The sequence below is a fragment of the Equus caballus genome, chromosome 7 (genome assembly GCF_041296265.1).
Source record: "Equus caballus isolate H_3958 breed thoroughbred chromosome 7, TB-T2T, whole genome shotgun sequence".
In the NCBI taxonomy this organism is placed as follows: Eukaryota; Metazoa; Chordata; class Mammalia; order Perissodactyla; family Equidae; genus Equus; species Equus caballus.
The window spans coordinates 38161891-38180902 of NC_091690.1; the positions used below are offsets into that span (position 1 = coordinate 38161891).

At 35.6% G+C, this 19012-nt stretch overlaps 1 protein-coding gene across 9 annotated transcripts in view; it reads right to left on the bottom strand.

The window, feature by feature from the left end:
• ARHGAP32 (Rho GTPase activating protein 32) overlaps positions 1-19012 on the bottom strand; it is a 320124-nt gene that overhangs the window by 11220 nt on the left and 289892 nt on the right. For all 9 annotated transcript variants that reach the window (XM_070272953.1, XM_070272951.1, XM_070272952.1 and 6 more), the window contains 8 exons: positions 15457-15559; positions 13953-14097; positions 13434-13516; positions 6306-6413; positions 5626-5771; positions 4950-5145; positions 2975-3120; positions 441-512 (listed from right to left, as the gene is read on the bottom strand). In XM_070272953.1, coding sequence (XP_070129054.1) covers positions 441-512; positions 2975-3120; positions 4950-5145; positions 5626-5771; positions 6306-6413; positions 13434-13516; positions 13953-14097; positions 15457-15559 — 999 coding nt within the window. The remainder of the gene's footprint in view (positions 1-440; positions 513-2974; positions 3121-4949; positions 5146-5625; positions 5772-6305; positions 6414-13433; positions 13517-13952; positions 14098-15456; positions 15560-19012) is intronic.

A 19012-nucleotide genomic window follows, 5' to 3' on the forward strand; every position in this document is an offset into this window, starting at 1 on the left:
ACAATTATCCTCAGATAACGAGGACCACCTGTTATCAATCTGATCTATGAAACTGAACGGTAGGTTAAGCTATTTGCAAGACAAAAGACTATCCGTCTGAATATCAAAACTGCTTAATTTTATACTTTGTAACATTGTGCTCTCATTGTGATATCTACAGAAATACTAATACCACTTTACACTGGGCACTAACAAATATAAATGGTTAACGTAAAACATTTCACTATTTTTAGTAAATTGAATAGCAATCATGTCAAAAGGGAAGAAATCAAAGACTGATATTAAAACATCAATGGATAATACTAAATAGATACTAGTATTCTTAGGAAATGACAGTCTATAGTCTATTTATTAAGTATATTTTTATAAAATATACTCAATTGTTGTGTTCTTTTATGCAATATCTTATAGAACAAAACAGCTGATGCTTTTAGTCTTACCATCGACTGCATGGAGGGAACTAAGAGACTCCTCACTCTTAGCTGAACGGAGGGTTCCTTCTGCCCTGCCACCTGAAGAAGCAAAACCAGAGAGCGTGACACTTATTCACTATTACATACACAGCGGAAGGGAACAGTGTTTTTCTCTACACGTATTTAAACTTCCAAGAGTGATTAGCTGTACACTTTGACAATCATATTCAATTTAGAATCATATTATATAATGTGTTGTATTGTTCTCACATGGTTTCTTACGTGAAAAATCTCTTTTCTTGAGAACAGAGATGAATTTAAAAACTTCTTCCTTTTATATTTCCTAAAGACCAGTATGATACCTCCAAATAATACCACACTGGATTTAATGTGAGCCCTAAATCCAGTGACTGCTGTCCTTTTAAGAAGAGAGGACATAGAGAGACAGAGGAGAAGGCCATCTGAAGATGGAGGCAGAGACGGGAGTGATGCCACCACGAGCCAAGGAACGCCAGGTGCTACCAGAAGCTGGAAGAGACAAGGAAGGATTGCTCCCTGGATCCTTTAGAGGGAACATGGCCCTGCTTACTCCTTGATTTCAGACTTTTAGCCTCCAGAACTGCGAGGAAATAAATTTATTTTGTTTTAAGCCATCTAATTTTTGGCAATTTGTTACAGCAGCCCTAGGAAACTAATCCAGGTACTTTAATTAAATATGTTGGATGTTATTTGACAAATATCGTCATCCTCTTTCACCTCCTGGCAGCATGCCACACCCCTGACACTTTCTTTCAAACCCCTCCTCCATTATTTCTGGTGACAGCACTTACCTCTTGTTCTTTGCCTAGCTTTCTAGCCATTTCTTCTCATTCTCCGTTCACTACAACTCTGTCTTTTCCAGTTTTTTAAACACTGCTTTTCTCTAGGATTCAGCCCCCAACCTGCGTCTCAATCAATGGGCTCTCCCTGGGCCATAAAATCTATCTCTAGGGTTTTCACCCATCCTTTTTGCAGATGATTTTCAAATTTGTATTTCTAGATATATTCCACACCTTTATTGAATTCCAGATCCATACCACTAATCACTTCTTGGGCATGTCCAACTCGTTATGTCCAATATAAATACACTATTTTTCTTCCCACCTGCTACTCCCTACAGGGATAATGGCACTATCATCTCCCTTATCATTTAATCAAAACCTGAAAATTATCTTTTCCCCTCTTTTTTTCTCATCCTTCACAATCATTTGGTTACCCAGCCCTGCAGATTCTGCTTCCTAAATATCTCTCAAATCTATTTCCGACTCCCACTGCCACTGCTTATGCCAGACACTCATTGTTTCTTGCCTGTACAACTATAACTGCCTCCTAATTTACTGTCCAGCCTCCAGTCTTTTTCTCTTCCCATATATTCCCCATGCTGCTGCCAAAGTCATCTTTCGTAAACCCAAACCTGATTACGTTACATACTGAAACCATTCAATAACCCCCCAAGGAATGCAGGACAAAACCAAAACCCTCTGCAAGCAGACGAGGCCCCTGTGATCTGCCTCTCTTTTTGTATACACTACCCAGCCAAATTCCTCAGAGTTCCTGTTTCACACACGGGGACACACTTTGCTCCAATTCCTGAAATACCTTTCTCAGTCCCTGGCTGATCAGGTGAATCTCTACTTATCCTTCAAAGCCCAGGACAAAGGTTTTATTTTCTGACCACCAGCCCCTCTCCCCACATGAACTGACAATTCCTACCAAAAATACCTTACACAAACCTCTATTGCAGTAACTATCATTTGCATGAAATTTATTTCCTTACACATATAATTTCCCAAGTAAGACTCTGAAGGCAGGGTAGCATCTTAATTTTCTATCTGCAGAGGCTGCTATCAAAATATCTAGCATAGGCTTAGCACATGATTGCAAACTGAATGAATGATCAGTTAAATGAACTGAATATTATATTTCACACATGTTCTGAGAAGAGAGAACTACTATCTTTCCTAGATTCAGAAACTGTTAATATCAGCAGAACACAGGTTTTAAACTATTTTTAAAAGAGTAGAATTTTCAACAATAGTAATAGATTTATTTGATCCAATAAAATACTCATCAATGAGTCATCTAATAAAAAGATAGCTTCTTTGGTTATAAGAGTTATAAACTTGAAAGGCATGTGGAAACATGGTTTTGTCATTTTTTTTAAACCTGTAAAAATATAGATTAACAAATTTAACATCACATAGTTATTTTTTATTACCAACAATATATGCACTATGTTACAAAATGTTATGAATTTTTAACCACACTCACACTATAAGAAATCGGGCACTTCTACATATTTATATATAACTTACATATTTGGAGATAAAGACCTGGTAAAAGAAGACAATCCACACGTAGCAACACAACTGTGGGCGGATTATATTGAAGCAGATTATCGGAATGTATTGAGTGTGTGTCCAGAGTAAGCAGAGCGCCACCAGGACAGGATGAGAAGTGGGAACCTGCCGTGCAGACGGCTCTCCAGCCGCAGAACACACGGGAGGCGAGAGGGCGCTCACCTTTCAGAGCCATGGCTTTCATCTCTGAGGGCTCACTCTCATTACGCTGCAGCTTTCGTTTAGAAACAGATGATGATTTCCCCAAGTTGAAGAAGGAACGCCAGCTGCCCACAGGAGATTTTTTCATTTTATTTTGAGGCCTCCTCCTATGAGAGAGAAAAATCTGTGTTAAGGTATCCAAGGGGCTATCTTTGCTTAAAGGAAATGAACAAATGATGGAAAGAACAGCCTGGAGAGGTACAGCTGAAATAAATAATAAATTTTCTTCATTAACTTTTTTAAATGGCAAAAATAATAGGGCTTTATATTAAATGAGGAATAGAAGGTGATATACAAGATTGCTAACAGTGACATATATATACATATATTTTTTGTTTTTTTAATTCCTTAAGTAATTTAACTACTTCCCTTTCTTAAAGATTCCAAGCAAGGCCTGGTATTCCTCAGATATTTTCAGTTTGGGGAGGAATTTTTCTTGTGCTGCTCCATATTCATCCACCTTCCATATAACACACTATACACAATGCAGCCAAACTGTGCAGCTAAAGCACGAAAGGGAAGCTAAATGTATGTATTTTAATATTAGTAACTAGTTTCACAAAGACAATTTTTATATAGATTTTTGTTTAGATATAACCTCACAATCTGTGAAATAAGTGAGAACAAGACATATTTAAGGAATAGAAAATATTAAAACTCCAAAAATAAAACAGAGTTAAAGAAAATGATTTTAGGTGTGAGTAAAGAGAATTACGCCAAAAAGGAAGAGAAGCATTAAGAATAATAACTAAGATATATTGAATATCACGCAGTGCGCTGCCTTATAGTATCTCGTAAATCATATATACCCGTGGGAAGTAGGCACTATTATTTTCACTTTACAGCTGAGGAAATTACAACACTAAGAAGTTTAGGTAATTTCCTTAATGTTATGAAACTAGTAAACGATGAAGTCAGGTTGGAACTCAGGTCTATCTGCACCCCAGTATGTACTCTCTTGATAACTATTCTATAAAGAAATTTTTGAGAAAACTACGGAGCTAAAACATGAATTCAAAAAAGCTGAAAACAAACTCACAATGACAAAGTAAAAGAGCATTCTAACTTTATAAGGACATTTTTAGCCATGGGAAGTTGGAGAGATATACTAAAATATGGAAAAAATAAATTCTCAAGTGTTATTACTACCACCCAATCCAGGGAATTGAAATCTTGACAGTCACGTGTAACAGCCCGAGGAATAACAGAGAAATCAAAATTAACTTACACATATTAGTCTTCCTACTATAACTTAGTAAAGAAGATGCAAAAACCATGTTATTATTATTTCTTTAGAGAAACAGAGAGTTTCAAAGCTGGAAAGGACATTGAGAGAATGAATTGCAGTGGTTCTCAAACTTTAGCACACATCAGAATCACCTGGAAGGTTTGATAAAAGATTGACTGCTGGACCACACTTCCAGAGTTTCTGGTTCAGTGGGGCTGGGGGGGGGGGGGGGGCTGAGAATGAGCATTTCTAGTAACTTCCAGGTGCTGCTGGTGCTGCTGGGAGACCACACAGGGAGAGGCACAGGTCTGTTTCAGACTTAATGTGGAACTAACGTCAAACACATTACTATCCACTCATTACTTTCTGAATAAGCCATTCCAACACAGTTTATTTCTAAACAAACTTCTAAACATCTCAGAGAGAGAATTGCACCCTATATAGTGGAAGTGTATCATTTTTTTCTAACAATTTTCCCTGTACAATTGCCTTTATTCTTCTTTAAAATGACACGATGTTGTAATGCTCTTCAAGAATCGTTTGTATCATTCCCTATGAGGTATCATCCACAGTCAAACGAACAGGTTTTCCTGGGACTGGCCCAGAATCAATATAGTTATACTGAAATACGAAGTAAAAGTAATAATAAAAGAAAAGAACACATAGCCATGAAAATCGTATTTTTAAGGAGGATTTAATGAATTCTACCTTTCAAGTGGGAACTCAATTATGGTGTGAAATCTCCCCTGAAGTGCGGCAGGTCCTTCTCCTACTTCGATATATTTATTTTCAGTCACAACTGGAGAATTGACCTGCGCCTGTGTCCGTGCCTGGGCTTCCTCCAACGTCAGCAGCTTGGTGGATGGAGAGGAAACCAGCAGGGACTTGGGTCTTGATAGACAAGCTTTGGACAGAAAGAAAAGCAACAAAGAGAGTCAAATGTTTTAGCATGGGGAAAAAATATAAATAGGTATGAGTGTGTAGATATCAATCTGTTTATCTGTCTATCCATCTATGTACCTATCTGTGTTGTTTTAAATTTTCTTCATTAAGTTTCTTAAACGGCAAAAATAATAGGGCTTTATCCTAAGTGAGGTATAGAAGGTGATATATTAGGTTCTTAATAGGGACATATTGTACATATTTTTAAAATTCCCTAAGTAATTTAACTATTTCACATTCTTAAAATATTCCAGGCAAGGCCTGGTATTACTCAGATATTTTTAGTTTTGGAAGGAATTGTGCATTTTGGGAAACAGACATAAATTAGCTGCCTTCTACCAAAGACAGGTTCATTAAAGTGAGATAAGGGATGCAGTTTTCCCTTCCTTTAGAGGTTTAGATGCATGTTCCCAGTAGTACACAAAGTCCGTCTGAGCCATACCTGCCCCTTCCTGAATGGCAGCGCTGATCTTCCCACTGAAGAGGACGTCGACGTGGTTGAGGATGAATTCAACAACCACGGACTGAATTCGCACTTCCATGAAAGCTGCTGTCCCACTGAAGCAGGCAGACTCTATCTGTTTTGATCTGTAGGTAAATAACATCACCATCAGAGAGTTCCAAGGATAGCAGTCTTAAAGGGCACTATTTTCTTTTTTTATGTGTAAATCACAGACAAACCCGAGGAAGGAATCAGACTTTTACAGTGCCCTGGCAAGGCCCCAATTACCTGTTTTAGGGAGATGCTCATAAAAACAACAGATCAGTTTTACTTTTAAAAATTGTCCTTAGAGGGGCCAGCCCCAGCAGCCTAGTGGTTAAGTTTGGTGTGCTCTGCCTCAGCGGCCAGGGTTTGGTTCCCAGGTGCAGACCTACAACACTCGTCAGTAGCCAAGCTATGGTGTTGGCTCACATACAAAAAGAGGAGGATTGGCAACAGATGTTAGCTCAGGGTGAATCTTCCTCAGAAAAAAGAAGAAGATTGGCAATAGATGTTAGCTCAGGGTGAATCTTCCTCAGCAAAAAAAAAAAAAAAAAAAAAAAAATTGTCTTAGGAGCACTGATGAATTAGACTTTTATTTGATTGGCTCTACTTAAAGTCATAAGTCAAATGCAACTTACCTCAGCAGGTTTGGAGCCCAAACAATTGCTAGGTTTTTTGCATGCATATTTGTGATGGAACAATAGTCAGCTAGAAGAGACAAGTGTCTCATTAGGAACTCCAGTGTTCTGGAAAATGAAGTACAACAAAAAGAAACATTATGTAGCAGTAGAGAGCATAAAAGCTCCACTTATTTGTAAGTTTTCAATGGCAAAATGGGAAAAGCAGCCATAAAACCTCAGCAAATTTTTTTGCGAGCTATTAGGTTTGAGTATTATTATTACTACAGAACTGTCAGAAGAACATTATGAATTCTATATACAGAATTTTATCTACAGAATACTAAGAAAAAAAGTCTAAGGCAGATGCAATAAGAAATGAAAGTTTCTGACAGGACTGGCTCTGAGTAAACAGCCTTAGTTTTTAAAAAATCTTTAGGAATATTTGCCCCTTGCTGTCAGACATCTAGTTTCAAGGACACCAGTGAAGTGAATCCTTCACAGAAGCTAGTTTCCAGACAAATGGTATTGTGAAGTTATGCTATCCTATTTGCAGGAAAGGATTTAAGCTTTTCTTCTATACAAGCAAACAACAATGTTTCACAAGCCTAAAAAGAATTAAAAGAAAAATTCCAGCAGGCACCACGAAGAGAATATTTGAGCAAACATTGTGCTTTTGGAATAGAAAGCCTATGCCAAATCCTAATATATTGGCTTATCTTATACATTCTAAGTTTACTTTATTGAAACAATTTTATTTATATACATTTATTTATATACGTGTTGTTATTTAATAACAACAGAGCAGAGTATTTTTGGAAATAAAGCATGATCAACTTAAATGTAAGTTAAATCAGATAAACACACAGAGGCATTACCTATCAGCTACCACATCTCTCACGCGTCCCTATCTAAGTGTATAAGGGCTTAACACCATTAAAGAGGATGAACGGGAGACAGTAGTTCAAGACTATTATTTGAAACTAATGAATGTTAAATTGTGGTCAACATAGAAGCTTCAAAGATTCAGATGAGCCTAACATGAATTTGAGAAGCGAAGGAAGACACCAGCTAGCGGCATTGTCCCAGATGCTTTTATAGGGAATCGCATCTAATTCTCGCAAAGGTCCTAACGAGCAGCATCACCACTCCCCACCGCATGGAGGAGAAAGCCAAGGTGTGCCCATGTCACACAGGCGAGCAGTGCTGTGGTTCAAGTCGAGGGCGGCTGGGCTCCAAAGTCTCTGCTCAGTGAGCTGCTCTACCGTGAAAATGGTGACTCTCTCTCCCCCCACACAGTTCAGTGAGGAAAGGTCCACAGATAGAGGGAAGTCGGGCTGGCCTGGAGACAACGTGGAGGTGGGAAGCTTGAGAAATGTGTTTAGAAAACAACGCAAAATTTTATTATTTGGGGGTGGCAGACGAAAGAAGGGAAAGATTAAAGTATTTCAAAAATGTATTACAAGGAAAGCAGATTAAAAAAACCAAAGATACCATTTTATTCACATATCTAATTGTAAAGACGTTGTTAAAAGCTAATGGAGAATTTTAGTCAGAGTGCCATGAAATGAGCATTTTCATATTCAGCAGAGTGCAAATTACATAAACCTTCATGGAATACAATTTGGAAATTGCTGTATATTGGGAAGAAAATGTTAGTATCTTTTGATTTCCAAGAATTCCACTGTCAGGTCTTTATCCTAAAAAATAATCTAGATTTCCCCAAAAGATTCATGTAAATAGTCCTCATAGTAAAGTTCAAAATCGGAAAAAAACCTCTACCACATAAATAGATTAAATAGGCAAATACGGGAAAAGGTTAAATAACATATGGCCCATCCACACAAGAGAACACTATTAAAAATCTTGTTTTTAAAGAACATTTAAGGAATTAGGAAATATAAATGTTAAAAGCTTTAAAAGTCTGGATCAAAAGAGGTATATAAAGTAAAAATATATATAAATTCACACAAATTATACAGAAGTAGCTAGAATACGAAAATTCATTCTATAGCAGAAGATACATGACAAGGAATTGTATATAATAGAGAGCAGGAGATATGTATATAGTAAACAATATATGTAAAACGTGGGCATACATGGTAGGTAATATAATTAGGAGATGGAGTAATAAAAGGATATACATAAGTGTTATATGTACTTATACACATCAGTATGTCCTCTATATATAGTGTACAAAATATATAAAATGTGTATGCAATATGTATCACTGAACATTTACTATGTGCAAGAGTCTATTCTGAGAATAAAGTGACAAGGCAGAATTCATTACCTCAATTGCTTGTGTTTTAGAGAGGCTGTATATAAAATACGCAATTTAGTATATTAAAAAACATATAGTAGCATATATGTACAATATATAACATATAGCAGGGAAGGTATATAATGTTCAACAGGGAAGATTAAATAGATAGACAACAAGGAAGCTATATATGTAATTAGGAGGGGAAATATCTATATATTATTGCCAAATATCTATATCTATGTAATAAGGGAGAATATATACTATGGTAGGGGAAATATAATTATAGTATAGTAGATAAACATAATAGAAAAGCTACATATCAATATGGTAGGAGACATATATGTGCGTGAGTGTATATATATATATACACACACACACTTATGTTTGTGTGTGTATATAGATAAAACACATAATAGAGTAGCATTAATACATGGATATACTTAACAGATAATAACAATGATAATAATGGTAATTAACTCATAGAAATGGCATTTTTTAATAGGCCTTGTTCTAAATGCTTTGCTTTAATACTCATAACAATCTTACGAGAAAAGCATTATTTTATTTATTTTTTTTGAGGAAGATTAGCCCTGAGCTAACATCTGCCACCAATCCTCCTCTTTTTTGCTGAGGAACATTGGCCCTGAGTTAACATCCGTGCCCATCTTCCTCTGTGAGAAAAGCATTATTATCTCTATTTTACAAACAATGAAACTGAGTCCAGAGAGGCAAAGGAACTTGCTTAAGGTCACAAGGTCACACAGTTAATACAGACAGTTTGGCTCCAAAGTTCCTACATTATAATGTCTATAACATATAGATATTACATATAGTAGCGGATATGAATATACTACACAGCAAGGGATTAATATAAGAGATATAAATAAAACATATGGTAGGAGATTTATTTTTGTAAAATATAAAACATACAGGAGATGTACCTCACTGTATGAGAATATAGTGTATGTCCACATATATGTATACATAATCATATACACACATATATACTCTCTCTATATTATATGTGTATATATATACACATACACACATATACACTCTCTCTATGATATATATGTGTATATGTATACACACACACATACTCTCTCTATATGATATATATGTGTATATACATATACACATACACACATATATACTCTCTCTATATGATATATATGTGTATATATATATACACACACACATATACTCTCTCTATATGATATATATGTGTATAAATATATACACATACACACATATATACTCTCTCTATATGATATATATACACACACATATCTCTCTCTATATGATATATATGTGTATATATATACACATACACACATATACTCTCTCTATATGATATATATGTGTATATATATATACACATACACACATATATACTCTATATGATATATATACACACACACATCTCTCTCTCTATATGATATATATGTGTATATATATACACATACACACACATATACTCTCTCTATATGATAGAGTCTCTTCTTACTGATGTTCTTTTAATTCACCCACAGATTAACCGATACTCTCAAATTCTCTGCAAAATGTACTGACTGGTGTCCAAGGCACAATAAATTTTTTGGCCAATAGGTTTCTGTGTGGTATCCCTGAACACTTTGACTAACATCATTTGAATTATAAGCTTACTTAAAGCCAATTTCAAGTGTTTCTGTAACTGTTTATGTAAGGTTATTTTAATTCATAATTAAGTTAAATGCTATCAACATTTATCAAATATGATTTTTTTACAATAGAATTTTTGTTTCTTGCTTCTATAAAACCTCAGTTGAACACTTTGCAAAGTCTTGATATTAGTGAGCTGCCAAATGAAGAAGAAACAAATACTGTGATGAGCACAGAACAATTTAAAACAAAACAAAACCTATAATTACCAATAATATTCTCATAGAGAGAAGAGATTATATCCATGAAACAAGAATAGGATACTATAAGGTAGGAACATCCACAGAAACGAAAAACAGAGGGAGGGAGGACTAGCGGAGGGAAGGAAGGAAGGATGGCGGCAGGCAGACAGGCAGGTGCACAGGCAGCTGGTTAGTTAGTGCTTGGAAATAAATTTTTTTTAAATCAATTGATGGATTGGAGGAAATTCATATGTGGAAACTGACAAAGAAAAGGTGAGAAAGCAAGAGTTAGTTCAAGAGTTACAACATTATATAAAGACAAGAGAGAAAAGGGATGGGGTTTAAGTTGCAATGAGAGCTGCCAAGAATATAATACAAGAGAATTTCTCAGAAGTTTCCAGATGGAAAAGGCCCATTGAATGCCCAGAGTAAAGAATGAAAAAGAACCCATTCCAAAATGAGTCAATGTGAAAAGTGACCACTGGGTATCTTCTAAATTTAAAAGCATATAAACAAAACAAAACAGGTCATATAAAAAAGTGGAAGACTAGTACTAGACTTTGCTGCAGTATTTTTGCTTAGATGACAATCATGTAATACCATCAAAATTGTGGGAAAAATTATTTAAAGACTAAAATTTTATAGCCAACTATCAATCAAATGCAAGACTAGAATAAGAACATTTTCATATCAAAGAAAAGCTTCCTTTTCTCAGAAAGATACTGAAGATATATACTACAAACACAGAGTAAAAACAAGGAAGATGACAGCAAGAGATCCAGAAAAGAAAAGATCTAACTCATGAAGGAGTGAGGAAGGGGATTTCCAGGATGAGGCTACAGGGTTGACAGCTGGGTTGTAGATCTAGAGAGCAATCAATAGTGAGGGATGTTTTCATGGCCGGGGTTGGGGGTGGTACTTGATATGTCTGAACACACCAAAAGAGCATTTATAATTCTGTTAGTGAGTTTGAGGAATAAATTAGTGATAAATAGAAACTTAGCAAGCCAAAAATGGGGAATCACTCCACAAAGTTATCCCAGAAAGGAAATATAATTCTAGTATACTGTTAGGGTACAGTTGGGAATAACAGTTACATAGTTATTACAATGTGGACAATGAATACTGATTTAACTCCAAATGCTGACATACTAGACTATGAAGATGAGAAGGGGAAGTGTGTGTTTGTGTGGTATAGGAAATGGTGAAGTTACAAGACAGCATAAAACGCTCTTTATGGAGCTACCAAAAAAAGGGCAAAAAATAATATTTAAAAATGAAAAATCAACAAATAAAATCATCAGCATGCTATTTAGAAACATGAAGTAAACTCCAGAAGAAAGAGTTGAGAGAATGATGACTTCTGGGAAAGAGCAATTAGAAAGGGGGAGGTGTGCAGCAGGAGACTACTGTTTGCCACTGTCAGCTCTGCACACCACTTGACTTTTTAAAACTATGCACAAATGTTATATGGATCTTTCTTTTCATTTAGAGAAAAACAATAGATTTACATGGTAATGCATGTAAAACCACCAAGTCAAGAAGTCTTGGCTTAAATCTAATCAATCTGTCTTGCTATGCTTTATATTAAAAAAATAGTAAGAGCCAGACTCATTCACATATTTCATCTCATTTTAATATTTAAAAAAATCCTCGAGGTATTATTGGTATTCTTTCCACAGATATGGAGATTGATGCTTAGAGAAGTCACACAGCTAGTAAGAGATGAAGCTGGAAATTCAAAGTCAGGTTTATCTATCAAAGCCAATATTCTTAAACTTTACTAGGTTTCTTTTTCTGGTTAAGTTAAAAAAAATTTCTCTTCTCCCTTAAAGATATTCTTCAATAACTGCTTATTGATCAGATTTGTCTCCTCAGCCTTCTTTTTCAGGGCTAAATACCTAAATTTCTTGAGCTTGCTTCACAAAAACTCTTTTGAGTTGGTTTTTTTCCACTCTTCTATGGGTTCTCAAGACCTGTTTAATTTCCTCTTTCCTCTCAAGACAGGCTATATGAAGAGAACAATGTGTCAATGCTGAGTCACCTTCTGGCTCTTGAGTCTCACGCATGTATAGCTAATCGTGTCGACTAAAAAAGTGCTGATTTTTAAAGTTGGTTAAAAATTTTAGTGTTGATTTAGTGCCAAATTTAGTGCTGACTTTTAAAATATATATATATGAATGATGCTATTTTGAAAAAATTAGCAGTAAATTACTTAATTCGTGTATTACTAAAACATTTACTGAATTTAATTTCTTGTCAATAACTGAAATTTTAAAATTTTACCTTTTGCTTTTTTACAGACTATAATCCATGATCTATGCTGTTTTCTTTCTCTCACTAAATGGCAGTCATCCTCAATTTTATTATTTTTCTCGGATACGAGCAAAATATTTCTGAGAGTCCAAACTAACATATAAATTAAATTGAGTTTTAAAAAGTAGCAACATTAACAAACCAATAAACAACAATAAAACCTAAAACAAAACACAGGTTTACAGATCATGTGAGTCTCATGAAAAGGCATTCTGAGACACTTGCTAGATTTTGTGATTCTATGTAGCTTGGACACCTTGTGAAAAAGAAAAGAGGGTTGGAAAAAAGGAAACAAGTAAACAAGGCCCCCAGCGCTGTATCCATGTTTTGGATTCAAGTAATTCACAGGTAAAGCATTCACACTTGTGGTCGTACACCCAAGCACCTTCAGCAGTATTTCTCGGTGGCTCAAAAAACAAACAAAAAGCAGGTTTAGTCAACTATCCATTTGTTCATTCATTCATTCATTCATTCACTCAACGCTTATTAAGTGTCTATTGGATGCTAACTATTGTGCTGGGCCCTGGGGATACAAAGACTAGTAAATACAAATGTATGGAAAAATTGAAGTTTACATACTCACAACCCCAAGGAAATTTAAATAGTTAGAAACCTACAGAAAAAACACTTTTATACATCAACTGACTTCTACTTTTGGCCAGTATTTTACAGCCTGTGGTTTACCTGTAGTGTGGTGGGGGGAGCTGCTGGATGACATCGTGGATTTTTATCAGCCTTTCTTCATCGGTTGCTGCTGAAACAGCATCCTGTAACAATCATAATGCAAAATAAACTGGTAGGCTTTGCTGGTAAAAATGAAACTTCTTCCTGTACAATTGAGTTTTCACTCTGAGATTAATTCTCTCTACTCTTTGATGCTGAACGACAAGGAAACACAATATAGTATCAAGGAAGTAAACTTTGTTTCCATACTACGTGGACATTGACATCTACCAAAAGATAATTTAGAAACTTTATGGTAAGGGTGATAAGATTAGTGGCTCAAAGACAGAAACTAAAAGAATGAAAATGGAAAAACAGCAGACTACAGACTAGCTAGCAATAACTCTTCTTTGTTTTCTTTAAAGGAGGCATTTTAGTCACAGAACTATTTCTTACATGACCAAAACAATCTTTACAAGTTTTGAACAAAATCACAACAAAACTCCAATCAGAGCTTGATTCAAAGTGCCTGGTACTCACAGAAAACTTCTCATAGAGCTGGTAGGTGAGCAGGGGGTTTGGGAGCTCTCGGAAGTACAGCTTACAGAGGGAGCCCACAGAATGGATGTCTTGAACATACGGTTCTTTTGTCAGGTCGGGGACATGTTCAGAATCAAATTCATGGCTAACAAAGAAGAGAAAACAAAATTATTTCACTGAAGGAAAAGCAAATACATGACTTTAAAATAGAAAGCAAAGGTCCGAAGTGTCAACCTCTACCTCAGTGAGGGAAGGTTTTCTTCAAATGATTCTCTTCCATGTAAGTTATATTTGGACTTCAACAGTAATTGGATCTCTGATCATAAGATAAGTGTGTTTTTAACATGGAAATTAAGAGCACAGCTTTAATACTAAAATGGATAACAATCTCTGAAATGCATATGAACGAACAACTCTTAACACAGAGATCTGAAAACAGGACTCCTAATTCCTAATGGATTGAATATCCAATATTTTGGCAATTCTGGAAACCAGAGTTGAGTGGCAGCTGGTCCATGAACAGCCACGTACAGAAATTCCTCAGATAGAAGGAGTACAGCTGAGGACTGCTTTCCTGAAGAGGGGTAAGGAAGCCAGGAACAATACAGGGCAATTCCCAGCTAACATCAAATTTTAATAGACAGTAAAATCTGTAGCATTAAAGTGAGTGAAATAAAAGTTGTGCTCAGAGTACTAAGGCAGATTAAGCTCACTCTCCTGGAGGTTAACATTAATCTACCAGCATGAGACCACTTATCAACCTAGAGGATTAATATATATGGAAAATCTGAATATGAGATTTGCTGTATTGGAAACTAAAGACTGAAACTGTCTTTAGTACAAGAACGATTTCAATATTTTCCAAACACGTATTCCTGAAAATAGAGCTGAGCTCTGTGATCAACTAGAATATTAAAATCCCTACAGAATAATGGCAATTATCATGCGCCACAGTGAAAAATAAAGGATAATAAAATATTAAGAATAGACTAGAATCTAAGAGATTAAGCAAATATAAAACTTCTTTTGCTGCTGTAAAGGCTACCACTATTTTTGTTTCTGAGAAGATAATGGGAGAGGATGTGGAATACATAACACATGCATACTTGAGCATACCCAAGAGAACCAGGGTCAAAGGAGATGTAGAAAAAGTTTCACCTTCATCAATTTTAATTAAGAACTAAAGAATAATTCTATTATAATTTAAATTTTCATCTCTCATGGTTTGTCATAGTTTCAAACTCAATTTACTAAAATCTTCAAGTACTGTAGAGACAAAATACAATTATTCAAGAGGTTAAGGGGACATGTTTTTCTGATACCACAAATGAAGAAAAGGCATTTAGAAAAATGTATACAGAGAACAACACAGATATTATTTCTACTTTATCTAAACAATCTTGCTGAAAATCATTGTTATCAATTTAAGTGACTCAATTTTCAAATAATTTATTTTAACGAATTACAATAGGAATGAAAAAGAAAATGCCATATAAGGTTTTACCGTAGCCTCTGGATATTGGAGGCAACTCCAGAGAGACGATATATTCCATCCACGATGCCATATCTCTCAATGAATGCTGTACAGCTTTGAAGAACCTGGGGCACTAAAGAGAATTTTCAGACATGGATTAAATTGGGGGTATTTGGTGGAAACAGTCAGCAAAAAATGAGAAGGTCTTAGTTTTCATAAGCAAAATAAAATCTGTAAATTAAAGTCATAAGGGGAGGAGAAGAATCTACTACAAAAACCGAGGAGGACGTATTTACTTAATTTCATTTCTAAACTAGATAACTGGCTCCTGAACAACAAGACTAGCTCTATCTTGTTCCATTCAGGTGGGTGACAGAGTTCCCAGGTTATTAGGACAGTCTCTCTGAGATCTTCTGCAGTAGACTCATTTAGATCATGTCACAACATTAAGGTAAACTATTTAGTCCTAACACCATACCAGATTAAAGAGAAAAAATACAGCTCTCCAGCTGAATTTCATACACAGCAAATGGATACACAAAGTTAAATGCTTATCCCAACATGGTAACTGCCTGTAAGTGCAGCAATTGTTCACTGTTTTAAAAAAAGTTTCTTTTATCCTTTCACAGTTAATTCTAATTCTCATTTTAGCCAGTAAACAAAACACCAACATAATGAGAAGGCCAAAGTAATTTCAATGGATGTAATCTTTTAATTTCCTGCCTATGTTTACATTAAAATTACTGATGTTTTGACTTCATATTATCAGCTCATCATCAAGGGCACTGTAACAATAAGTAGAAAGAAAAGAAGGGGACTCTCTCTGGTTACCTCTCACTGAATATCTGACACAAATGGAAACTATCCTGGGCCAACAGTCTAGAAAAGAACGTCCAACGTATGACAAAGATTTCACAAAAATTCAAAAATTTACAATAGCTGAAATTTGAACTTTGTTTCGCAATGCAGACTGATAAATTTACAGACTTTAGTAACTATGTTCATTTGACAGTTAAAATCCCTGAAAAGAGGTGCTTGGAAGAATATTATTTGGTCTGCAAAAGACTACTATAACTAGGGATAAAACATCCGGAGTGGCGAATGAAACAATTAAGCTATTTTAATAAGGTAATTTTAGCTAATGTATTTCACTTACAGTATATATCATTCTTTTATTATTACAACAGACTTCTCCTTGATTTTTCTGCCTTTTGTTGTCCTTCCCGCATTCTATCTTTTAAATTCTGTCAGATCCTGTAACTTACATTTAAAACTTAAACTCCTTAGTTTTGAGTTATTTTTTTAAAAAGCAGCTACATTATTGAGCATGTAACATGTGCCAAGCCAAGTGCTTTCCAATGGATACTTTCCCTGAATTTTCACAGAAATCCTATGGGAAAAGTGCTATCATTATCCCCACTGTACAGAGAGGAAACTAAGTCTTAGAGGAGGTTTTACTCAAGGGCAAGGAAGAAACAAAAGGCAGAAATGAGATCTAACTCAAGGAGTCCAAGTACAGAGCTAGTTTTTCACTTTGGCAATACACTGCCTGGAATCCAAGGTCCTTCACAATTTCCATTTATTTTATTGTTATCACCTTCCATATTTCACAACCCTAGGCCAATGAAGTCTTATCTTTTGCCATACAAACCAACCACTCTATAATTCCCTCAACAAAACAATTTCCTCTACCTGGACTCTCCCTCTACAGCCATCTCCATATAGAAAACTCTTCGCTGTTGTGCAAAACCCAAGTGAACTATCACTCTCAAACAAGCTTTCTTTGAAAGTCCCCAAGTAGAGTTAGGTGCAGCACTATGTTCTAGGTACCCATAGAACTATGTCACTTTCATTAATTATTTGTTTATACAACAATTACTCCTTCTTAGTCAGGCTCTTCAAGGGCAAAAATTATGCTCCATTCATCCTTGAATATTCAAAATCCAGGAGCACTGTCCTGACACAATGTATAAAATGAGCAAATGAATTAATTTACAGGTACCCCGTGAGCCTGACAAAGTTACCTGACCAAGTCAGCAGAGTAAGGATCTTAGTTTTCATATGGACCTGTATTCATTTTCAAATGTATACTTTATATCTCTAAAAACATTCAAGAATTTTAGTAACAAGAAAGGGAATATGTTTATGTGGTGGAGATGAAGGGCAGGCAGAGGTGTCTGGTACTTTTCGTGATCTGACTTATATTAAAAGCAATCCCTGGGGCTGGCCCCGTGGCCGAGTGATTAAGTTCGCGCGTTCCACTGTAGCCCAATGTTTCATTGGTTCGATTCCTGGGTGTGGACATGGCACTGCTCATCAAGCCACACTGAGGCAGCGTCCCACGTGCCACAACTAGAAGGACCCACAATGAAGAATATACAACTATGTACCGGGGGGCTTTGGGGAGAAAAAGGAAAAAAAAAATAAAATCTTAAAAAAAAAAAAAAGCAATCCCTATGTCAAAATGATATGCAAAATATCAAAAAGTATCTTTATGAGCTGGAATCCTATTTCTTTTTTTTTTTTTTTTAGATTGGCACCTGAGCTAACATCTGTTGCCAATCTTCTTTTGCTTTTTCTTCTTCTCCCCAAAGCTCCAGAGTACATAGTTGTGTACTCTAGTTGTAGGTTCTTCTGGTTGTGCTACGTTTGACACCGCCTCAGCGTGGTCTGATGAGTGGTGCCATGTCCGTGCCCAGGATCCAAACCAATGAACCCTGGGCCACCAAAGTGGAGCTTGCGAACTTAACCACTCGGCCACAGGGCCAGCCCCAGTCCTATTTCTAATATTGTTCCATCAATGATAACCTCAGTGTCTCTGGTTTCTATCCTACAAACTGGAGGTAGAATAATAAAATTTGGGGTTGGAAAATTTATATCACCTACTTCAAAGGAAATATATTTAGAAATTATTCGGACAATTAATATAATTACTTAAAGAAAGAAAGAAAAACAAAGCTGTATTTTTTTTCTTAAAAGATGCTTCTCATTATGTATACTCCAAGTTAGCATGCTAACTCACCCAGGTACAAAAAAGGTTTGCCTCGGAAGAAAACTCTTCAGAGCACAGGATTTCGCTTCTGTATTATCATATTCTCCTAGTACGCATTACAGAGTTTTCATAAAAATAGGCTACCATCCATTAAAAACAACGTATAGCTAACTTTCTTGGAAGTCTTAACAACCATGTGACATTAGATGCATACCTTTTTATGTTCTCCTAACAAGTAGGCAAACTTTGAAATGACTGCGAGTTAGAAGTCTTTCTCTGATAATACAGCTAAGCTCCTGCAGACACAGTACTTCAGGGGAGACATATGAATTGTTTCTTTACATTTTATGTTCCCTTAGTGAAAGGACTGACTGTCCACAAAACAATCAAATGATAGGGCTTAATAAATAAAATTACATAACTGAATACTGCTATTACTTGCGACTTTAAGAGAGACAAATGAGACATTTAATTAAAATAGGTAGCAAAATGAAACAGAAAAGCATAAATTTTCATTTTGAAGAAAAGAGAGTAGAAACTGAAGAATAGTGTCAGAAGATAAAAAGAGAAAAGATATGGTTTCTTTTTCACAAA